The following is a 23301-nucleotide window of genomic DNA, read 5'->3' as shown; positions in this document are numbered from 1 at the left end:
ATTCCGCCACGGTGAGAGCATCTGTGCCGCTCTTGAGAGGTATCTTGGGCCAAGTGAATCATGGCTTGTTTGAACGATAATGGTTCTAAGAAGAAAGAACCCAACAAAGTGGACGATATTTACGGACGACTTGAAGTGTTGAAGGCTACGTTCCGGAAGGCAGGAATCATGATGGTCCATTACATCCAGGGCAGTTGTGGTCTTCGGCAGGCGACCCGTGTACAAGCTTACTTGCCGGATAGTCACAAAGCGACCGACACTCGCCATATTTGCTAGCAGTCTGCACTACCCTCGTGTACAAGAACCTTAACCCTCGAAGTGAAGCCGAATTTCTCAACTGATGGAATTCCCCTCGCGATAGGCTCGCCAAAGTTCAATGTGAACAACACCCGGTCCTACGGCCAGGAAACATCCGTGGGACCAGGTGTTGTTCGCATTTCATATGTTCACATTCTTCTTAACACCTGCACACAAGCTATGTTCAATATTATGGTATAAAATAAAGGCAGAATTACCTGCACTTTATTCATGCCTTTCAACCTCTCTAAAAGAAGACTTGTAAGCTACGCATATCAAGACTTTTGTTCTATCTTAGTGGCTATTCTTACATGATAAAACTGAATAAATATAATTACAATATTAAATTGAGTAAAATTAAATCATTTGTGCCCACAACTCATACACATATGATTTATGAACCATTCTTTACCATACTCTGCGCACAATTATAAGTCCGACGCACCACCTGTTAGCCAAATAATATCTCACGGTCACTAATTTCATTGGTAGACACACAAAATCAACATTGTAATCTTAATTAGTACTAGCTAATCGGAATAATTTATTGCCACCTTATCAGTTCCTGTTAATCGCCCCAGAAACAATCATCCGCACAACTCAAACACATTCCCATTTTTCATTTTTCACTTTTGCCTATTAATCACCTCTTTCTTCACATCATGTTACTCCGTACTTCGGATTTTCCAACTCATTTACCGCAGCACTAAGGTACTACGTGAGTTTCATCATTTATAGGTGGCAGCGTGATATGATGTCTCCAAGCTTATCTCTTATTTAAGGGCAGGCAGGTTGCCGTACTAACCACAAAGAAGAATAAAAAACCTATCTCTACCTAAAACGTATCCTCAACCCGACCAGTGTGCAGTCTGCAAAGTCATCACTCTATCAAAAATCATCGCCTTTCAACGGCGCCTTATCATATTAAATATCCGCCATATCAGCTGCGCCTGATCATGTCAAATCTCAGCTATCCTGGCATACGCGAGCTGCGTTCCCTGGTTGGGAGAAATTTTAGGCTCACTGCACCTCGGAGTCCGGCTGTGAAAGTACACGAGAGGTATTGCTCCACAAACTACACAGTTTTAGGTAGTGTCCAACCAAAAGCTGTCATGTATCAATCAATTTTAATCGTAATAAATGCCAGCTGGAATTAACCAAAAACTGTCATGTATAAATCAATTTTAATCGTAATAAATGCCAGCAGGGTGGCCCAGTGGTTACAGTTCAGAGTACCAAGATTGGCGCAGAGAGGTGCGGGTTCGATCCCAGCATTGTGCGCCAGTTTCTTGTCAGAATCGGCGAGGAGGCCGGGCGGTGAAGCACAGCAGAATTGTAGCAGTGAGTTGCGCGTTCGAGACCGTAACAAGCTGTGAATATACTGCGATGTTAAAAATCGGCGACAGGCCCATGGCCTAATAAACGCTGAAACCGCTATTATTATTATAATGAAGGTAATGGCAATTCAGAATTAAGACAATCGTTTCCTGCTTGTTCCCTGACGTGAATTCTATTATGAATTTATGAATCATTCATAGTTCACTTGCAATTATTAGACAAGAAATATGTATATAAAACAGAAAAGAGCCTTTGCTATATTCTAATAAAACAAGACTTAATTTGAAGTGATTGTGGTTGCACAGATACACTTCAATGTGACAGAAAGTTACGAACCAAAATACCAACATAAAGTCATAAACAGTAAACACCTCTACCAAGTACCAACCACCACGCGAACCAATCCACAACTGTTTAACCATCACCTTTCACTTCATTCTCGACCATTCTTTCTCTGTTGCTCATGACGTTGGTTCGTCAGTGAACCTATAGTCCTATACTAAAGTTCTACGATGGTCCTATACTCGGGTTCTATGAGGATCATTTCACTCAGCATCTGCAAATAGCAACCTTTCGTTAGTACACCGACTTTGGTGGTTTAGGAAATTAGGTTCAAGTTAGACAACGAATGAATAATTCATCACTCGGATTATAAACATTATACCTTGATCACTCATTTGTAATTGAAGATTAACTGCTCATAATCAGCTCATTGTATGTACAATTTTTAAAATCAGTGTCTAGTGGTTATAAGTGGTATATTGCAAACATTATATTCGAAACTATTCCCAAAACCATGAGCGTTTGTAGGTTATATCATTCTTATAGACAGGTGGCTGAGCTCCCTCCTCCCTAAGTCCTAAGATTTACAGAATACAGTTAACTTGAATAGTTAATCACTTTATGACTACTTGTTAAAACTTATATTGTTATATTGTATTCTTAACTTAACTATTTGTTAAAACTTATATTCAGGTTGCATTAGGTATATGGATAATGGAATCTTGGTTATTGCTGCGCAGTGCATAGCCATACTATACATCAACAACTTGAACAAGTGAGCTAACTTCATTATTTATACAGCCAAATAATAACAGGTATATACGAAAATATACCTAATAGTAATACAGCTGGGCCTGGCCGCCTGAGCTTGCCATGCAGCTGAGAAAGTGAACCAGCATTAAAGAAATACATATGATCATGATGTTTTATCTAGGCTAGGCCTATTCAAGAGTAATCCAGTCTATTCCAGCTTGGCATTAGCTGGTAACTACTCATTTTCAAAATATTAGCTGTTCTATACTACCTATCCTGAAACATTTTGAAGCATATTATATTATAAAATATAGTGCTCTTTTAGTTACAGTAATACTTTGATTGTTCTCTGGCTACTATAATGTCAAAGCAAAGACTTTTTAAAACTCGTCCTCAAGTTTTTTTTTCACTTTTGTAGTCCTAGAAGTATAAGTAGACCCATTAAGTATCATGGTCCATGATTATCATGGATATCAGCAGTCCAGCATTATCATACATAAGATGATTTAAATCTTGAGTAGATGAGAAAATTAAAAATGAACTGATTCTAAAAATTGGTGGATTGACTATATGTCTGGCACCTTATCAATTATCATAGAAAGTGTTACATCTTCTACCAATTTACCCTAACCTGACCTACATTACATGTACAGAGCCCAGAGGTACATATTTAGATGTAGTATGGTATTGGACAATGGACATCATTGGTAATGAATAGATTGAAAATTTCAAATGCCATTTTTTTAATTTTCAGTATTTATGGTTGATTGAATATTTTTATCTTTCCAAAAGAAGGAATTGATTGCATTGACATTTGACGCTACTGGCCTGCTACAAGTTTTTAATCTGTTAAACTACCATGGCTATTAGTTAGTGATATGACTGCTATTGTCAAAATTTTCTTTATGTACCAAGTCATTGAATTGACTTCTTTATGTTTGAGTTGACTTCTTCATCTATGGAAGTGTTTTTTTTGTGTATTGAATGTTCTGGTATTAGTTTTCAAGTTTTACATTGATGAACTGATTATTTTCTAGCTTATTATTCATTATAATCTAGTGTGCAAACAATATATCCAGAATTATTTTTGAAATAAATTTGCACAGCTCAAAAGTGGGTCCCCAACAAGTGCGAGTCAGTGCATCAGATGCACAGCACAAAGCATTACCCACGGGCTATAGCCAATGCATATAACATGAATTCATGTTGGGTGTTGAATCTGTGTACTATAGAGTCATAATATCTATACTCTATAGGACTTCAACACCCCTTCAGCTAGCAAGGATTTCACATCATATGTCTGACAGGTTACTTCTTATCAACAAGTTCAGTGTAATTACTTCCAATGTATGTAGAGCAACTTGCATCCTTCTGCTGCACTAAGTCTATATTGCACAAATTTTGCTTTGTCTGCCAGGAAAGTTGGGCATATGAGCCATGGTGTAAAAGTGATAAGGTCTACCAATTTTGTCTAGAGCTAACCTGATTTTTTCATAACTCTGTCATTGGCCTTGCATTTATTCAGCTTACTCATGTATTTTTTTGCCCGCTTTGTTGTTTTGTACTTTTTTTGCCTACTTAGTGCTTTTGTACAAGTTTAAAGCTCACAATCCTAAGGAATTAGACTTCAAAGATTGGTTTTTAATGTTAAGACATTCTTTTTTACAAGATTACAATTAGCAAGTGATCTTGTAATTATTATAAATGAGGTCTTTGTAGCTTACTCAACAATCATGGTCACCTGCACTGCAGAAACCAGTTGGATGGTAATATAACTCAGCACATATTAGCTCATTTTTTGGTTGTCGCTACCTGAGGCACGTACTGATCCCAGGTCAGTTGTGTAAAAGCATGCTAATGTGTTTGTGAAGCTTGTTGGTCTTGGTTACGCCGACGCTCATGCGCGCACGGGGGCTGGCAACCTTTAATTCACAGACAAGGGATTTGAGCTAGAGTAGGCAAAAAGGCGCTGAGGAGGAGACGCTGTGGGTTGTCCCACAGTCCTCACTCACAGTGGACTGTCCCACAGTGAGAAGACGCTGAAAGAGAAGGAAAAGAAACAAAGGCTAAGAGGTGCTGCATGGGCTGGAGGGACAGAATGGACTCCCCAGCCAAACAGGTGTCCCAAGTAGAGTTGGGCCAGTGTAGAGCGGTGAGGACGGGAAAGCTAGGCTTCTTCAAAGTCGATGGGAGGCGTTGGTACAACCAGAACCTTGTCGACTCCAGCAACATCCGCAACTCAGGCGGACATCTCTCGGTAAAGTGATCGCGTAGCCTCCTCATATTAGCTGGCATGCATGATAGAATAGAATAGAAGTGTCGGCACTGAAGAAATAGGCCCATGGCCTTCCCTTAAGAGAGAGGCCACTTGATGACCGGATCGGCATAGAAAGGTAATCTTCATGGGTCTGTCGCCGGGAAAGAAGAGGAGGCTCGGCCTGAGGGCGCTAGCCAGGAACTGTGCGCCCACGAAGTGTAATGAGCAGACAATGGAAGAATGACTGTCTTGATGTGGAGGTGTTGGGGAGAGGTCACCTTGAAGCGTCCGGTTGCTATCATTAAAACCGATTTCTGGATCATGTGTAAGCTCTCAACAGCGGTGCAGGATGCGACGTTGTACCAGATTGGAGCTGCTTAGCTGATGATTAGGCTAATGATGGTTCCGAATGTAGCAATTATATTTTCTTATAAACAATCACAAATTGTACCTACTAGGGCTTTCAAACTACGCAAAGTGCTATTCGCCTTTTGTGGCTGCGGCCTTGATTTGTGGGTCAGAGGTGAGTAGGTATTCCTGAATCCTGATACTACCCTGGTGTTTCGGTCAGGAGGATGTGGAGGCTGTTGCAGTTCAAGGCGAAAAGTTGTGAATAATGGTGAATAGGTTAACTGAGGATTTGCTTGGGGCTATGGTCAGCATCCTGGAAACGGATCAGTCCGTCACGCCAGAGAGGAGAATGACCAGGTACGCCTCCTCAGCGTCGAATTTCAGGGACGAGACGAATATGGTGAGATCGTCAGCGTATGAGGCGATTGTTTCGACCGGAAAAGGGTAGTCAGGGATAAAATGGTTGAGCAGTGCAGGGGAAATCACTTAAACAGGATGACCATCTGCATGGACTTATGGGGGCTGGCACCCGACCACATTTTATCGTAGACTCCGTTTCATGCGTTTCATGGCAGGGTAAAAAGAGTTATGCCAATAAGAACAGATTGAAATCAACTATGACGGCCTGATGAAATTAGTTGGTTAATGACAGGAAATAAATAATTACCAGTATATTCTTAGCTCACGATACCTGCTCGATGATGGGAGACAGTTCGTCCACGGGACGAACTGGGAGACAAGGGCTGAGGTGAGAGTGTGGCGCCTGCCGTCAGTGAGGGAGGTTGTCGCGTGCTGCTGTCGGTGCCTGCCGCTCCGTGAATAGTGCTAATATATCGAGTTTACCGTAGTAATTCACATTGGATAATAGTTCCGATGGAATGTTTTTACACGAATTTTTATCGGCGTTTGTGTGTTCTTCCTGACGCCAGGAATGAGGCGGTGTCTTATCTATCTTGCCCTAGCAGCGAATAGCGGAGTCTATCTTGCTTAGCTTGCATGCATCAGGTTAGGAGCGTGAAGGCGAAGAGCTGAGATATGCCGTTATTATCTTACTATTTAGCGCAGATATTCACCTGTTATTGTTGTTATATATTTTGTTGTTGCTGAACTGTTCTGTAGGGCGTGTTAAGTGCCTGTTCTTTTTCACGTCTCGGACCTAACCTGGACTACAACGGGAGACGCTGTCACGACATCGCATGTGCCCCGATTTTTTTTTCTTTTGGGCGCAAACGACAACTTTGTACCCTGCCATTGTTATACCCAAGCTCGGCTCTTAGTTCTTCTCATCTTTGTATAGATACGTGCAATTTATTCAACGTGTATCTGCTCCTTTAATCTGATTGTGTAATGTGTAAATCTAGGTTAAGGTGAGGCTGTGATTAGAATTATACTTTGTTTTTACTGATTTATATATCTTTTTAGGATTCTTCTGGCTCTGTAAACAATAGGTTTCTATATAAACGTCTTCTTATTTCTATAGAAACGTCTTTATATTTTAGGAGTGTGAACTGAGAATCCGCGCGATTAGGTGGTGTGTTGCCTAAGAGCTCTTTCATTGCTAATTGCTTGTTGTTTGCTTTGTAGCCTTGCACGTTCGTTGCCACCATTCTCTCTTCTCGTTCCTGCTGACGCGGCAATTTCATTAGTGGCACGTCTTTCTACTGCTGGTGTACTTGTCATTCTTTTGCGTCGTGCCACTTGCTTGACTAGTTGCACGTAGTATCCGCGTAATTTTGATTGTAGCCACGCAGCAGCCGTTCTGTTTTGGTCGTCGCTTAACCTCATGGAAACGACCGAGGGATGGAGGGGAGAGGACGCGGGTGCCTGAGTTGCTCGACTGTTAACAACAGGAAGAGGACAGTCAGATGTTCTTCGTGTGGAGGAGTTCACCATCTCTCATGCGTGGGGCTGACTAGAGCACAGGCAGACACCTTCGGGCGCTGGCGGTGCCCGGGTTGCTTGGGTAGAGCTAACTAATGTCGGTGTAATAGAAAGACCCGTAGATTTCGACTTCTTGGGGTACGTTTCTCGGTGTTGTGCCAATGGTAGAGCACTGAAGAGGGTGCCCCGGGGAGCTGTGGTCAGCGCAGCAGACGCTCTGCAGAAGCTGCTGGAGGGGGCGATAAGTGAAGACAGTACTCCATTAGCGTGGGGTAGATTGCTGTCATTTGGGTGGATCGCGCTGCGGCAGCTGGAGAGCAGCGGTTCGTCTCGCTCACTAACCACAGTAGTCAAGACTCAAGAGGCAGATTCAAGCATTTATTGAATCTGACCATCTGGTGGCTCCGGAAGAGAGAGCGAGTCGGGCGACGGAAATCAAGAGCTCGGGAGGCGAGTGGCCAGCAGGCTGGACGATGGTGACATAAGGGCTGTCTCTTATACACATCTAGATGTGTATAAGAGACAGGGACAGAGGGGATGGTAAGAGACCAGATGGCTTAACGGTTTTCCCATTTTCTAATGGGAGGTGTTTGTGCTGGGATGCAACCTGCGTCGACACTTTTGCTGAGTCGCACGTCAATAATTCGGCTATTTCTGCTGGGTTCGCTGCTCGTGCAGCGGAGAATAGCAAGAGACGTAAATATGCGGCGTTGGCAGCTCGGTATCGGTTCGAGCCAGTCGCATTAGAAACGACGGGCACATATGGTGAAACGACTGGTCCTTTAATATCACAGATTGGTTGCCGCATAATGGAATTGTCCAGTGAACTTAGAGAGACTTTATGGTTGGAGCAAAGGTTAGGTTTGGCAGTGCAGAGAGGCAATGAAGCTAGCATCCTAACAGCAGTTAGAGAGAGGTTCGACGTGGGCCCGCTCCTCACTCGTGTCACAGCTCGGTGACTCGGAGTCGGTGTAGGCCACGTACCATCAGAGGCGTTAAGGTCGGGGCCCTGATTATTGACACGAAACCATTCCCTGTTTTTAATTAATAAAATTAATTCCTTTTCGTTGGAATGGTGTGTATGAATAAAGTGAATGGTTTCACATACCAACGAGTTACGAAAATTCGTGTATGGACTTGCAACGGTGATTAGACAAATTTTTAATATAATTTTAGGAGTGACAGATGATGTGTTTCTAGGTTTTCTGATGATTGGTTTAGATACAATCGTCTTATTTTTATCTAAGCGTCTGTATATTTTAAATGTGACATACTAATAATTGTAGCTTAGATGTGATTATATCGAATAAACGTTGATTTGCAAAAACTGTTCTGTTGAGCGTGAACGCGTGTAGGGAAAATGATGTGCTTTTTCTCAGACACGTGTAGTGGTTCGAGAAGCCTGCCAATGACTGGAATATTGCAATACTTGTTGAAAAATCGTTCATGAACTTATATAGGATGATTCAATATTACTTTTATACAAATTTGCTGAATTTTTCTGTGTCACTGTTATAAAGTGATTTTTTTAAGTATATATAATTACAGTGGCAATGTGGCATGTATGGTTACGACGGTGGCAGGGTGGCCCAGTGGTTACAGTTCAGAGTACCAAGATTGGTGCAGAGAGGCGCGGGTTCGATCCCAGCTCTGTGCGTCAGTTTCTGGTCAGAATCGGCGAGGAGGCCGGGCGGTTAAGCACATCAAAATTGAAGCAGTGAGTTGCGAGTTCGAGACAGCAAAATGCTGTGAGTGTTCTGCGATGTTAAGAATCGGCGACAGGCCTACGGCCTAATAAACGCTGAAACCGCTATTATTATTTATTATAACCCTTTCGAGAAACTTACAGCAAAACGGCTAAAAGAATCAATATTCATTTACTACTAAGTACGCAAAAGATTTGATGTTAAGGAAAATTGCAGTAAAAGTGTTTAAGAGGGACACGTCGAGTTCTTTTATTCGTTTTCACGAAAAGATAGCTGATTGTGATAGCACGATTAGCGTCGTTCGTTCATTCAGTCTTTAGCTTTCGAAGAGTGTGAATAACCGTATGAGTTGAGTCCTGACCGTGATCGAGGACGCACGTACGTGTTTGCGGGTCCCAGTTTTCTCACTTTTCACTATGCCAGTTTGACTTATCTCTCGAATTTGTACCGAAACGATTTCAGTGAAAAGTTCAATTTTAGTGCAGTTCAGTAAAAATTGTGCGAATAGTGAGAAAAACGGCTAGTACAAGTGTTTTATTCCCGACAAATGCCAGTACATGAATCGAGGGAAAATTTGTAGATTGTCGCGAACCCTCGGCGACCGCCTGTCAACCGGAGAACAACGGTGCCTTCAACACGCTCAGGCCTCGCCTTCCTATACCTCCCCACCCTCTTGGCCCCTACACCTCCCCCTCTCCCCCCGCCTCGCGCGTCGATCCATCGATCCCCCCAGCACACCTCTGTCTTTCCCTCGCTAGCTGGGGAGTGCAGCCGTGCACCACCAATTTTGTGCACCAATAAGCCCTGAATCGAACGCCTTGGATCTCTCCGGACCTACACCAATCAGCCATGCACCACTCGGCTTTGTCCTCTTCCGGCCTTGACCACCACCTGCCGTGCACCACCAGGCCGCGGATCGAATATGACATCCGGGCATCGTTAAATTACAGATGTGTATAAGAGACAGGAGCTGCAGTCACCGTTAGTGGGCGTTCGTTTTCCTCAAAGAAATAAGAGCAATTATGCTNCTTCCTCATTAGCATCCTCCTCATTAGCATCCTCCTCGTTAGCGTCCACCTCGTTGGCATACTCCTGTCTCTTATACACATCTAGATGTGTATAAGAGACAGGTGCAGTCTTGGTGCTGACGTAAAGTTACTGCGAAACAGAGCTTGTTAATTTTGAACACATGATTCAATTGAGTAAGTAAACAAATTATCACATGAGCTTAAGGCATACACACAGAACCTTGCACGGTCTCCAGATTCCATCTATCACGTACGGCTCTACTACATCGAGCACAAATGGAGAGAGACAAGGGCAATCCTAAAAGCAATGTTACTAAGTCAGATTCATTACCACGATCCTGCTGGAGCAGCGGCTGGAATAGAAGTGAGCTGTGAAAGTCAGCAGTGCTTGTAATTTACCGGAAATGAATGTTGCCAACAGATGCGGTGATTACTGATTAGCTGGCATGCATTCTTGCTGCAATCTCTTCTTAAATATAAAAGTGGTTATGTATAAAGATTCGCTATATACAGACTGACCTATAGGATATTGGGTCCTGGTATAGAGGCAGGACGCCAGCCTGTCTTTGAGCGTGTGTTTGCTTATGTTATGTAGCAGCTTATATTTGCTGCTATAATTGGATTTCGCCATCACAAGTGCCGTAAATTCTGTTTTTCTTCATGTAGTACAGGCCGTTTTTTGTTTTGCATGTATGCTAACTTCTTGCTTCTTTTCGTTCACAGGAAATAGGACCACAAATTGCTCTGTTAAATCTCGCTTAGTGTCAGGTGACAATTTGCATACAATAACAACGAGACTCTAGTCAAAATGAGTCATAATTCACTAACTTCCAATGCATTAAACTCAAAAGTAACTGAAGTTAAACATAATTCCCACGACGCGGCTACAGTCAACCCGTGTGGGGCTAAAGCCATCAGCCCTACTGGGGCTAAAGCTATAAGACCTTCTGTGTCTGGTGCAATAATTTCATTTAGGGTCGAAGGAAATTCGCACCACACGCAAACAGTGGGGAGGGACCCTAACTTCCGAGTTCCTCTAAGGCCTTTTGTTCCTCAATCACATCTCAGGACTGGCAGCAATGAAGTCAGACCAGGCCTGAGAGGCCACAAGCAAACCGCCCAAGACGCCGGTCTTGATGATGAACCAAATAGAGGTATTGTACTCCTGTTAAAATTTGTATGTATCCTTGCATTATATAAAATGCTAAGCTATCATGTCACTGGCGCCTGCCTCACGCTGCCTGCCTCACGCTGCCTGCCTCAAGGCGCTAGATCTCAGCGTGTCGGCCAAGCTGCAGTAGCCCTCGTGCTGCTAACCCGAGCCAGTGCTAACCCGAATTTTTCGGCCAAACCTATTATCTTATCTATCATCCAAACACCACGTAAAATTATCGTTTCTTTTGCGCCATGCTGTGTTCTTGTTCGAATTTTAACTCGTCAATTCCATCTCCGTCCCCTGATTTTAGCTGCGAAACGGCGACGTAGCGACGTCTTGGGCGCGTTGCCCGGTTCCAAGAACCCCATCTGGCTCCTGAACGAGATACGACCCGGGCTCGTGTACAGGGATGTGCAGCAGAGTGGGCCAGCGCATGCCCTTACCTTCACTGTTGCCGTCATCGTGAGTACATACACTTTACTGACTTTTTTACGTGAGTACACACGTTAGTATGTACTAACGTAAAAAAGTTAGTACATACTAACGTAAAAAGGTTAGTACATACTAACGTTACTACTAGCGACTTTTCACTAACTACTAACGTTACTACTAACGACTTTTTTACATTAGTTGTACGTTAGTAATTTTGTTATGATATTGTAGTACCGGTTACGTGTAGTAATTTTTAAAAAATTATTCATGTGATGAATTTTTAAAGTTTTAATTGCTCCCATATTTACCTTAAATCGTAGCTATCGAGTCTGCAACGATAAATAATCTTCATGTTAGGTGACTTGGAAATTAACAGCTCTCCTGTTGTGATTCCACCTTTGCCTTTAATTCTGTGGACAGCATCATAACATAACATAACATAGTGATGTCGGCGCTGAAGTGTAGGCCTGATGTGGCCTGTCGCCGATTCTTTTCCTTTGTCGCCGAAAATGTCAACGAATGCAATTACTGTGAATTATTATGTTGAGGCATACCTCTGGGCAGCGTATCTATCATCAATGACGCATAACTAAAGACTTCTAAATTTATCTACAAAAAATCTGAATTACTGACAGGAAAAAATTTAGCTTGTCTATCTACAAAAATATGAAATGCTGATAGAAAAATGTATTCATTTGTTTTTCTCTGTTGTTCAGAAACATTTCATAGGTACAAGAATGTGTCTAGTAAATTCTTATACAGTTTTTGTTGAGTTTAGCTTTTATATGTCACGGCGACCTAGTTATGGTGGCGACTCGTGTAATTCAAGTTGATCTCGTTAAAAAGCTAATAAAAACTGTAAATAGCTTCTTTTTTTTGTTGATATTATAACCTGCATAGTTTTGAAAAAAAAACCATAGGTTAGATGAGCGCCTCTTTTTCAAAGTTTGATGTGTGAGATACTCTGTGTATTTATACACGTGCGAATAATGGCCTGCGTATGTATTCGATTGGAAATTTCTACGAGTCCAACAATTCTTCTATGTGTGTATGCAGACAAATGTTGCAATGTGTTAGCGGTTGAATGTCAAGTTATTTTTGAAGATAAATAATAAGGAGTACCGAGGTACGGGACGGAGGAAGAAGCTGGCTAAGCACAACGCAGCGACAGCCGCGCTTGCTGATCAGTTCCGTTCCGCTCACAGCGTCACTCAGGGGCTAGTGGCCCGCAATCCTAGGTATGTAGAATATTCAACCCATGGTTGAACTAGTAGTATATAGTTCAACCATGTTTCAACCCATGGAATAACTAGTCTTAATATTTCCTCAGTACGTCACTCTCCCACTTGGTTTAGATGAGCCGTGTCGTTAATCCTAGTCTGATCTACTGGCCTGGTCATTTGAGTTATCGTCTGCATACAAAAGGTTTAATTTGAATTAGATGGCAGGATTTGCTTGTTTGCTACCAATGACCAGGGAATGCATTTGATTAAAAATTTGTAGGGAGTCGAACAATTCTTCGGATGACATTGATGATTAATAGTTAGGTTTCGGGAAGTATATATAATATATATAAATATATTTATATAAATACCGTATATCCACGATAATATTACGATGCCAACATTCATTTTCATGTAATTAAATTTAGAGATACATAAGTACATAATACACGTAAATACTAACTTTAAAAACATGAAAAATGAGTACTTATTTGTATTCTGAACAGTTCAAATTAAGGTCCACTAAGTTTGACTTAGTGTCTAGTGATAATTATAAGAAGCTTGAATCAATATGTAATAAGAATGATCGTCGGCTGTTGTAGCCAATACTGCATGATGTGAAGTTTGAACCTCCGCAGCAACTCTGGTACTCCGGATTTCACTGAAGACGACTGCGTTGAGAACTTTGACCTGACCTACGACGCATGGATCACGACTAACAGGGGCGTCCATACAGTGAGCGTTTGTGTTTACCTTGTGCACATTTAATTATATATCTATCGGTAGATCAATTGCTTTGATCTCAACACCTCACGAAGAATATTTGGTATTCTCATGGAAGTTCGTGATTGGCCTGGAGAATTTAGATCAGCACGATCGATCTTCTCTTAGGATTTTATGAACGGTCATGCAATTAGTGAGTTGCTTGAAATTTTCATATTTTTTCGTCATTGTACATTGAAGTTCTATATTGAAATTATTGTTGACCCTGCGAATAATAGGTTTTTAGTTGCATGATACTGGAAATTATAGTCGGGAACTTACATTCAACTGTCTAATCTATAGGAGTTGAACTCTCGCTACATCGCGCTTGAACGATCGTTTTCAGGATTCCAGCGTAACTCCGGTAAACTCAATGACGGAACAATACCAAAACTTCAAAGCCATGCCAGTCAATGCACATCCGGTATCCTCCTCATGGGCATCCTCTTCATGCGCATCCTCCTCATTAGCGTCTTCCTCATTAGCGTCTTCCTCATTAGCGTCTTCCTCATTAGCATCCTCCTCGTTAGCGTCCACCTCGTTGGCATACTCCGCCCCCTATGCCGCTGCAGTTTCAGCTGACGACGTTCCAGCCGTAAGCAACTGCACGACAGACATGGGGGCCAGCATTAGCTCAGCTGCAAAGACCGAGTCTCCTCTGGGCACGATATTCCCTAGAAAAGTTTTACGTGGGCAACGTAGCCGTTTGGCCGGAGGTGCCACTATCTCCCCTGGTGGTTGCTGGGACAGCTCACGCAGCAGCAGCGGCGCCTGTTCGGATGCTGCAGTAGAATCTATGTTAGGAAGCGTTTCTTCATCAGTGCCTGCGTATCCACTTCAGCGCTGCTTCTCCACTCCAGCGATGGACCAGCCAAGTGGCATTAAACTTCATCCCCAGCCTAACCAGTCTCCAGGGGTGAGCAAGGTCACGAGAAAGAACCCTATTAAGTTACTGAAAAAAATGAATGGCGATTGCAAGTACACTTCGGTTCGGGTAGACGGCGATCCTCAAGCGTGCGTCTTCAAGTGCGAACTGCGCTGCGATAAGAAACTCTTCAATGGCACAGGTAATTAATCAGAGACTCGTACGGAATGTTCACTTTTCTCAATCCTTGTCCAGTGTTAGTTAATTATAAGCCTTATCGTTTCCTTCTACTGCATTTGGGATTATTACAATCAAATTTCTAAAGATTTACTAGCACTCTAGTTGCTGGTTTGTTGCAATCTCTCCCTGTGTCCTTGTCCCACTGCAGCCGTTGTTTACAGGCAGCACCAAAAAGCGCGCTCGTGAAGCGGCGGCACGCCAGGCACTTAGCGTGATCTATGGCTTGCAGGCCTGCAGCTCCTACAGCAGATTACAGCAGACGCAGTTTGGTTCTTTGCAGCATCTCCAGATGCCCCAGACCATCGCTGATATGATTGCCAAGTAAGTAACGACCGCCAGAGATAATTCATAATATTGTTAGGGGTGAGGAATGCTCGATTAATAGTTCTACGTTATATTGTTACTGGTAAGGCTGACGGGCATCTAAGATGCTAACTTTTTGTTGAGGTCGTTGCTGGTTGAATACAATTACAATCATCGCTGATATGATTGCCAAGTAAGTAACGACCGCCAGAGATAATTCATAATATTGTTAGGGGTGAGGAATGGTCGATTAATAGTTCTACGTTATATTGTTACTGGTAAAGCTGACGGGCATCTAAGATGCTAAATTTTTGTTGAGGTCGTTGCTGGTTGAATACAATTACAATTACAAATACAAACAATTATCCCTGGTGATTCATATGTTATTTGTTGTGCATCTACCTTTTGTGATTTGTAATTCTAGGTTTGACGATCCAAAAACATTTGTCTCGATTTTTGATAAAAAGTGATACCAGTTTCAACTTCTGTGTAAATCTGGGGCAATACAAGACTAGACGAGATCTCACACAAAGGAAATTGATGTAATTTATCTAAATTTACCTATTTTTATAGTGGCTTAACGAGACATACCAATTGATCTCTAATGTAAGGTTTGAATGATAGATTGTTTCAGACATTGTTTAAACTAATTTTCGCTTATTTTAAACATTTCTTGAATTCCATTGCATTTCTTTGTCTTTCCATGCCCGTCCGACTCATAGTCTGCCCATTAATAATCAAGAGTTTAAGTTGTTGATTAATCCATAACCCCTGCTTTATGAATGCCTTTTTTTGTCCCGTATTGCACTGGAATTATCTCGTCTTGACTTGGGTCCGTGACATTTTATAAATTACATTCTATTTCTTTCAATTCCAAGACTCGTTTGCGAAAAATTCATGACGCTGACCAACAACAACTCGACCATTGCTAAAGGCAAGGTACTGGCGGGCATCGTGGTCACGGACGATGAAGATTCTGATGCCACATTCATCCTGAGTGTCAGCACTGGCACCAAGTGTGTCAGTGGCGAGAGATTGAGCATTACCGGCCAATGTCTCAACGACTGCCACGCTGAAATTGTATCCAGACGATCCCTTGTTCACTTCCTCCTGGCCCAAGTGGAGCTCTATCGTGCAATCATAAGTGGCGGTCTGTGCTTCTTGTATCTACGTATATCTTCTGTACATTTATCTTGTCGTCTATTTGAGGTCTCGTGTATTAAGGACTCAACGGTCTTTCAGATTTTATCTCCAAGGGATGCTAGTTTTTCCATCGTGTTGAAATATATTGAAGTTAGTCTCTATATAATATGTAATTATTGCTTTACAGAGTTGCCGCCTGACACTCCTTGCATGATTGAACAAGTACCCAACTACTCTGAGTTTAGACAACTTCTTAAAGTAAAAGACCGCTACAAGTTTCACCTATACATCAACACAGCTCCTTGTGGGGACGCCAGAATCTTCTCCCCCCACGAGGAAAAAGCCCAGGTCGCGGATCCTCACCCCAACAGGCCTAGTCGCGGTCTTCTTAGGACCAAGATTGAGGCCGGTGAAGGCACCATACCTATTAAGGTACAAACCTGCTGCAATGTATCGTTATTGGGGCTTCAATCATGTGTTTTCATTACATTTATTTCCTTTTTCGAAACTTCTTCTGATTATTAAATGCCGGACTGTTTCTCTGTCAGTTATGATTCGGTGTACCACATTTTGAACAGAACAACACACACGCACAGAACATGTATTATTTCTTGAATCGGAGTTCGCGTTCCTTGGGGTATTGTTCCTGAGCGCCCCACCGCTGAGCTCTCGGTGTCTGACTGCAGATCTCAGTTGTGGGGTTAAGTTATTATGTAGGTAGGACTCCTTACATTAAGTTAAAGTTATTATGTAGGTAGGATACCTTACATTAAGTTATTATGTAGGTAGGATTCCTTACATTTCCATTCCCTGTCTCTCTCGTGCGGGCGGCCGACGTCCCGTGTAAGCGACTTCTTGTTCGAGTGTCTTCGTTTCTGTTACTTTTCACCTGTCCCTCCTTGTCACTTCGTCTCTTTGAGATGCTAACGCTGCTTCTTTCGAGCCAGCTTCAGCGGACTGGACATCTGAGACTTTCCGCCCTTTGTGGGTGATGCACAATTTTTTATTTGAGAAACTTTCCATAAATGAGACCTTCCAACTCTTTGGTGATGTACATATTGACTTCTGCTGCGAGATAGCTAAATAGCTTAAGCGCTATTAAACATGTGGCCACTAAACTAACTATTGCATGAATCTTCCACATTGTTTACTCATTTGTGTACAAGATCTTAGCCTGTCATATTCTCAGCGTTTCAATCATCAAGGATTCGTTACATCAACTAGTTTCCATGAACATATATCATGCTCGTGTCCGTTTGAGTTCATTCTATGCACTTGAAAGTTGCTGGGCATTGTACATAGTTTTGCACCAGGTGATTGAGAGCGTGCAGACCTGGGATGGCGTGATGCGGGGCGAGCGTCTGCGCACGATGTCGTGTTCGGACAAGTTGGCTCGTTGGAACGTGCTGGGGGTGCAGGGTGCGATGCTCTCACACTACCTCATGCCCGTCTACCTAGAGTCCATCGTGCTGGGGTCGCTCTTCAACGCCTCGCACATGTACAGGTACCAACCGTCGTGCTTGGGGCGCTCTTCAACGCCTCGCACATGTACAGGTACCAACCGTCGTGCTGGGGTCTCTCTTCAACGCCTCGCACAAGTACAGGTACCAACCGTCGTGCTACAGGCGCTGTCTAACGCCTAGCACGTACGTACATATATCAACCGGTAGGAACCGAGTTCTTCACTGCATGTGGCTATGTTTCTTTGGATGATATGATGGCGAAATCTACTGTTGAAACTGCAGTTTACCGTGATTCTATTTGATGGGCAGATAATTGTGAATCATGTGTACTACAAAGTTCCTTGGTGTTGACGCAGACCGCTAAGAAGGAATGGAGGAACCTAGTAGATATTCTATACATTAATTATTCTATACATGGGGAGAATAATTATATAATTTATAGGGAGAGAACATATACATGTTCTCTCCATATAAATTAGTTTCGATACCACGCGCTGCTGACTATTATTGTCTTCTTAATGATGAAAATAATGGCTACCTTTAAAACTATATTCTGAACTCGGTTCCGAACGAAATTCGAGTTTAAGCTTGAAATATTCTCAAGTAATAGGGTTGCCTCCTTATGATTACATTTATTGTTTACATTGCTGTGAAGTCAAATTGAGTGTGACAAGTCATGCAGCCACTAGTTACAGTATATAATTTATTATATAGAATAAAAGGTATCGTTGATGGAAAATGTTATAGTCTCATAAACAAAGAAAGAGCTTATAGTTGATATTTATGTCAAGATCATTTGTTTCGGAGCCTCTTGCGCTATACTCAGTTAGCCCTCTACCGCCGTATGTCACTCTCCGGGAACATAACTTTCAAATTAAATTATACGTAAACTATTGAGTGTAGCAACCTGAGGACGTTTGTAAGCAACAGAAAACATTTTGAAGTTGTCGTACGTGGCGGCAACCATCAGTGCAAGTCATTTTGCGGTCGCAAGCAATGTATCCTTTTTGGAGAGGAGGCTTGTGGCAATATTGCTCCGGTTACTCGCGTCAGGCGGTAGAGGGTTAACTGTCTGGAGGGCTTCCTACTAAACTATTGCAAGAGATAGTATATTTATTAGTATAGTATAGTATAGTATCTTCGGCATTAAAGAGTAGGCCTGGATAGGCCTGTCGCCGTGGAAGTAGTTCTATTTATTGTAGTAGTTCTATTTATTTACTTCGTAAATTTTTACAGAGCTTTATATGGGCGCATTGAAAACAGTCTAAAAGGACTACCCGTGCCATTCATGATGCACAAGCCCAAGATGAACAGAGGAAGCAGCGTCGAGAGAAGGCAACCTCAGAAAGCGTCGTCGCTTTCTCTAAACTGGGACTGCGGTTAGTCGATTTTCGGCGTCGCTCAAGATTTTTCATCTATTTCTTATTAAAATATTCGCATCTGTAAACTTCTCTCTAAATTTTATATCGGTTACACTTCCCTGCATATCTGAACTCATATTCATGCACATCCATTACATTTAATTATGCATTTACTGACGTACGGTAGTTTTTAGATCCTTGGTCCCAATAAATGTTGAAGATTTATTTAAAAGATATGCAGCAATTAACTTGCAATTTTCTCCTGCAGTGACCGACAACGTTGAAATCCTGAACGCCGTGACAGGCAAGCAGGAAGATGAACAAACTTCGCGACTGTGCAAGCGTAGTCTCCTGAAGAGGTTCTTGTTGCTGGTGCAGAAAATGCCTCCTGGCTCAGGCCTCACATTCGCAGAGGCCGCTTACTCTCCCTACGATGGCATCAAAGCTAAGGCTAAAAAGTATCAGGTGAATTAAATTAATGATGTCTTAATTAAACTAAATTACACAAATAAGGAGTTTATCCACGATGATATGGGCCTGCTTATCAATAGTTGGCCTATTTCCAGGATAATGATTTTACACGAATTCTTATATTTTCCAATTCCTTTTTGACTTTGGGCAAATTATTTGTTTTGAATTATTTTACTCAAATATTTTATAACTAAGTCACATCTCTTATGAAACCTAATATCAAATTATGAATGCAAGTAAGTGATAGTATTATTTTATGTGTGAAGGAGAGCAAGCGCATTCTGGTCCAGAGCTTCGAGCAAGCCGGCTGTGGGACGTGGATCAAGAAGCCTTATGAACAGGGAGACTTCTGCGTGAGTCTCAACGAGCTCACTTCTACAATTACATATGCCGCGAGCGCCGCCAAGGCTCTCATTACTAATACTACATGGGACACGCTGTCCGATAACGACGTCATAGTTTTAAATTAAAGACCATTCGTAAGGTTTCAGTTACCAATGTATTTACTTATTCCAGTCCACGTGACCATTCTTTAAATCAAAAGCATTGTTTTTGTAGAGCAGTAAGAGGGTTACTATACAAATATTTACGCACTTTGCAAAACTAATTTTGCAGGAACCGTAATCAGGAGAAAATCGATTTTTGTTCTCGTATTTCTGCAGGAAATATATCTCGTATTTTTTCGGGAGCTTCAATGTATTTCTGAGGAGCATCAATGTATTGCTAAGATGCATTACTTTATTGCTAAGGTACATCAACGTATTGCCAAGATGTATCAACGTATTTTAAAGATGCATCAACGTATTGCAAAAAGGCATCAATACTCAACGTATTGCAAAGATGCATCAACGTATTGCCAATATGTATCAACGTATTGCTATGACGTATCAAAATATACTAGGATCAATTGAGTTAATCTGCTTATTTTTTCATATTTCTGTCTGAGCAGACCCATAGAAACAACTGCCTCTTCTGACTTTCCTTGGTCAATTCAAATCGTATTCTGTCATCGAGTGGTACGGCGAGAATTCCATTGGACCTCCCAGCATCGAACTCATCTTTGAAGCTTTATTCCCTGCAACACTTCCAAGGATTAAGTAATTGAATTTCATTAAGACTTCATACATCGTTAACAGTACAAAACTATTAATGCTTCTTGAATCTTCGAAAAACTCATAAGACTTGCCTCGTATCATATTCATACGAATAACTTAATATTAACTAACAATCGTGCCTAAAACGTTTGGGTAAAGCAAGCATAGTGGCTTGTGTATACTCTCTTCACACGAACGCAATTTCTTTCATTTTTCGAAGTTGCCTCTTAGGTCTGAATATTTTTTCAACGATCAATAAACGCATTGTATTTGATAGAAACCTTATGATGGAAATATTACCGCTCTGTATGTAAACATGTCAACCCTGAAAATACGGCGGAACTATCGTGTACAAGAAGTGGTTGGAAACAAATTTAAATGGTGAAAAATCCCGTTTTTTCGGTTTCAAAGCTCAGTGAATAATATCAAAAGGGTAATTCACGTCATAAACACTATTCATTTTCGGAGATATGACCGACTATAAACTGAAATTATGAGCTGCATATGAAAATTTTGAGCAGGAATGAGCTGCTGCGTTGGGTAGAAATGTTCTTGTTTTTCATTCATCGGGCTTCAGTAAAGATAAGTTCAATGGTTCCGTTAGAAAAATCATTGGGAAATAAAGGTCGTTTCAGTCCGTTTGCGGACGATGAATATTTTAGTAATGTCTTGTGGCCATAATTTTAAATTGGATATACAGGTAATTTATGGTCGCCCTTCTCGCTTCGTGTTTATTTATGATATCATTGTGCCGCGTGTGAGTATCGAAGCCGACAGGCGTGAGTAGGTGAGAATATATATTGATGGCTTCATATTATACCGGGAAAATTTATTTACCTAATATTATGAGGAAATCCTGCTGTACTGCATCATTCATGCATGAACTAATTTGATTTTTTAACAATAACCCAATCCGGATGGCCATAATCTCACTCCAAATATTATTTTCGTCGTACCTAATTAATTTTGAAATTTTGATTATATAGAAATAATAACTTTCAAGATTGAATAACCATTGTTATTTGCACTGCCCAGAAAAGATACAGCCACTTTATAAATGTATCATTATAATTTAACAAATGCAAATTTTGATTTGAGGCAGGAATGGAGTTGGCAAACATCCACCATAATCTTCAGACCATTTTGGAGAACAACATATAAGGAACATTAACTTCCCTGGTACATCTGTACAGGGTGATTCACGGAAACTTCCTGATTTGAAAGCTCGATAAAAAAAGAACAAGTTAAGATGTCATTACGATACAATTTTTGTAGAAAGACCTGAATTTTTGTATCATTTAGATGTAAACATGATCTTAACGTAGTAGTATGTTTAGTATCACTTAGTTGTAAACATTGGACAAATGTCGGCTGCCGTTGTCATTTATTCCCCATTTGACGGCCCCCAGTTAGTCGCTTTTTTTTAAGTTCTGTTTAACTCGCTGAAGCATATTGACGGGTATGTTGGCGATGACTTGCGTATGTTGTTCTTCAAATGAGCTACCTAGTGTCCTTGGACAGTCACTATGAACAATTGATTCAAGTTAACACTTTAAAAAATCACACGTAGCCAAATCGGAGGATCGGGCCGACCAAAGAAGGTCACCTCCCAACGAAATGAGACTCCCTGCAAAATGTTTACGTGCTGAACGGTGTGGACAACGCTGAAAGGCCCCTCTAACTCTCTCTTCGTTTTCGGATGTTGTGACAGTCCGCTGACCTCCAGACACTCTTGCATTCACACTTCCACTTGCTCGAAATGTGTTCACTCACGTAACAATCAATTTCCGATCGGGAACCCGACCTGAAGGAGGAATACGGAATTTAGTACTGAATGCTCAATGAGTAGTAATAATGGTACTGCAATATGAAAAGTGCGCCTTGACAATAAACGCATGCTGCACACTTTTCCAAGGTTTTGTAACCCACACGAGGTGGGTTGCAAAACTTCATAACCTTGCCTTTCATATGAAATGCTCCGCGTTCTTTTTATATAACATCTGGCTGCTTGAAGCGATATACAAAACAGGAAGTTTCCGTGAATCACCCAGTATGTATGATAATAGCTCTACTTTCACATAGAGGTTGCGTTCTTGCGCAACAAAAATACTGATGGCTTGGTGGTGTAAATAATGTTTCCTGCAAAGCTCCGATGCGCTCAGTCAAGTTGGTGTATTCACATGCGATAGAGGACGATACTGGCCTGGGTATGCCCTGCTGATTTCCTGAAGGTTTGTCTCTGCAATTCTTATTGTTTGGGTCTTTACTTTTTTTACCCAACTAACCACAGAGACTTGGGCAGTTGAGGTTGGGCAGTGCATAAACACTCGAAGCCTCCAAATCCAATAAATAAATTGTTTCCTGAGGGCTGATTGGTCTATTTCAATGGTTGCGTTCTGTCCTGTGGCTTGCGGTTAATAACGTGATAGTCAGACGTATTGAGGGCTAAGTTATTGGGCCAAGGGATCCTGTTAGTCCTTCAGGAGCGGGGCAGTGAAGGTATACAAACAGGCAATCCATTTGAAGCAGTAACTCGGATACAGATATGACAGGCTGACATTTGGCCTGAAGCCTTTTTTTAACCCTTTTTTGTGAACGTTTCAGAGCATTCTCTATCGATTGATTCGATTAAAAATTTCAATATACTGTGACCTGAATTCGTATTACATGGTTTGCCTAATCTGACATGAATTTATACAAGTAAATTGAAAAAAAAAACGGTATAAATGCTTTATGATTCCTACGCGATTCAGATCATACTTCGTCGATTAGTTTCTTCGAAGATGAACTTTACTAAGACCCTGATGTGATGACCGCTTGAAATTTTTCTAAGTAAACGTTTCAGATGACTTGAAGCCTTTTATTTTTTCATGATCCTGGTCGGCGCAGCGGTCC

General features: G+C 41.6%; 1 protein-coding gene across 2 annotated transcripts; it reads left to right on the top strand.

Moving 5' to 3' along the window:
* Positions 1-10621: 10621 nt before the first annotated feature.
* On the top strand, positions 10622-19830 carry LOC108679137 (double-stranded RNA-specific editase Adar). 2 transcript variants are annotated; one of them, XM_047884518.1, is made up of 12 exons: positions 10622-11047; positions 11360-11511; positions 12598-12719; positions 13343-13439; positions 13813-14533; positions 14733-14892; positions 15753-16024; positions 16205-16449; positions 17331-17521; positions 18717-18859; positions 19110-19306; positions 19579-19830. In XM_047884518.1, exons 1-12 carry the CDS (start codon positions 10702-10704, stop codon positions 19780-19782), a joined length of 2850 nt encoding a protein of 949 aa, XP_047740474.1. In that variant the 5' UTR covers positions 10622-10701; the 3' UTR covers positions 19783-19830. The 2 variants fall into 2 exon arrangements, with proteins under 2 accessions (XP_047740474.1, XP_018023209.1); XM_018167720.2 differs by having other exon boundaries at positions 12586-12719.
* Positions 19831-23301: the final 3471 nt, after the last annotated feature.

This window comes from Hyalella azteca, unplaced genomic scaffold (assembly GCF_000764305.2).
Source record: "Hyalella azteca isolate HAZT.00-mixed unplaced genomic scaffold, Hazt_2.0.2 contig15466, whole genome shotgun sequence".
Classification (NCBI taxonomy): domain Eukaryota; kingdom Metazoa; phylum Arthropoda; class Malacostraca; order Amphipoda; family Hyalellidae; genus Hyalella; species Hyalella azteca.
Note: the sequence above shows the minus strand (reverse complement) of the source record. Positions and strands in the feature narration are given on the sequence as shown.

Bases quoted from the DNA above. Each gene is read 5' to 3' on its own strand.
- LOC108679137 (XM_018167720.2), top strand. From the start codon at position 10,702: ATGAGTCATAATTCACTAACTTCCAATGCATTAAACTCAAAAGTAACT. The intron at 14,893-15,752 runs GTAAGTAACGAC...TTCAATTCCAAG, and splicing joins ATCGCTGATATGATTGCCAA to ACTCGTTTGCGAAAAATTCA. The intron at 19,307-19,578 runs GTGAATTAAATT...TTATGTGTGAAG, and splicing joins CTAAGGCTAAAAAGTATCAG to GAGAGCAAGCGCATTCTGGT.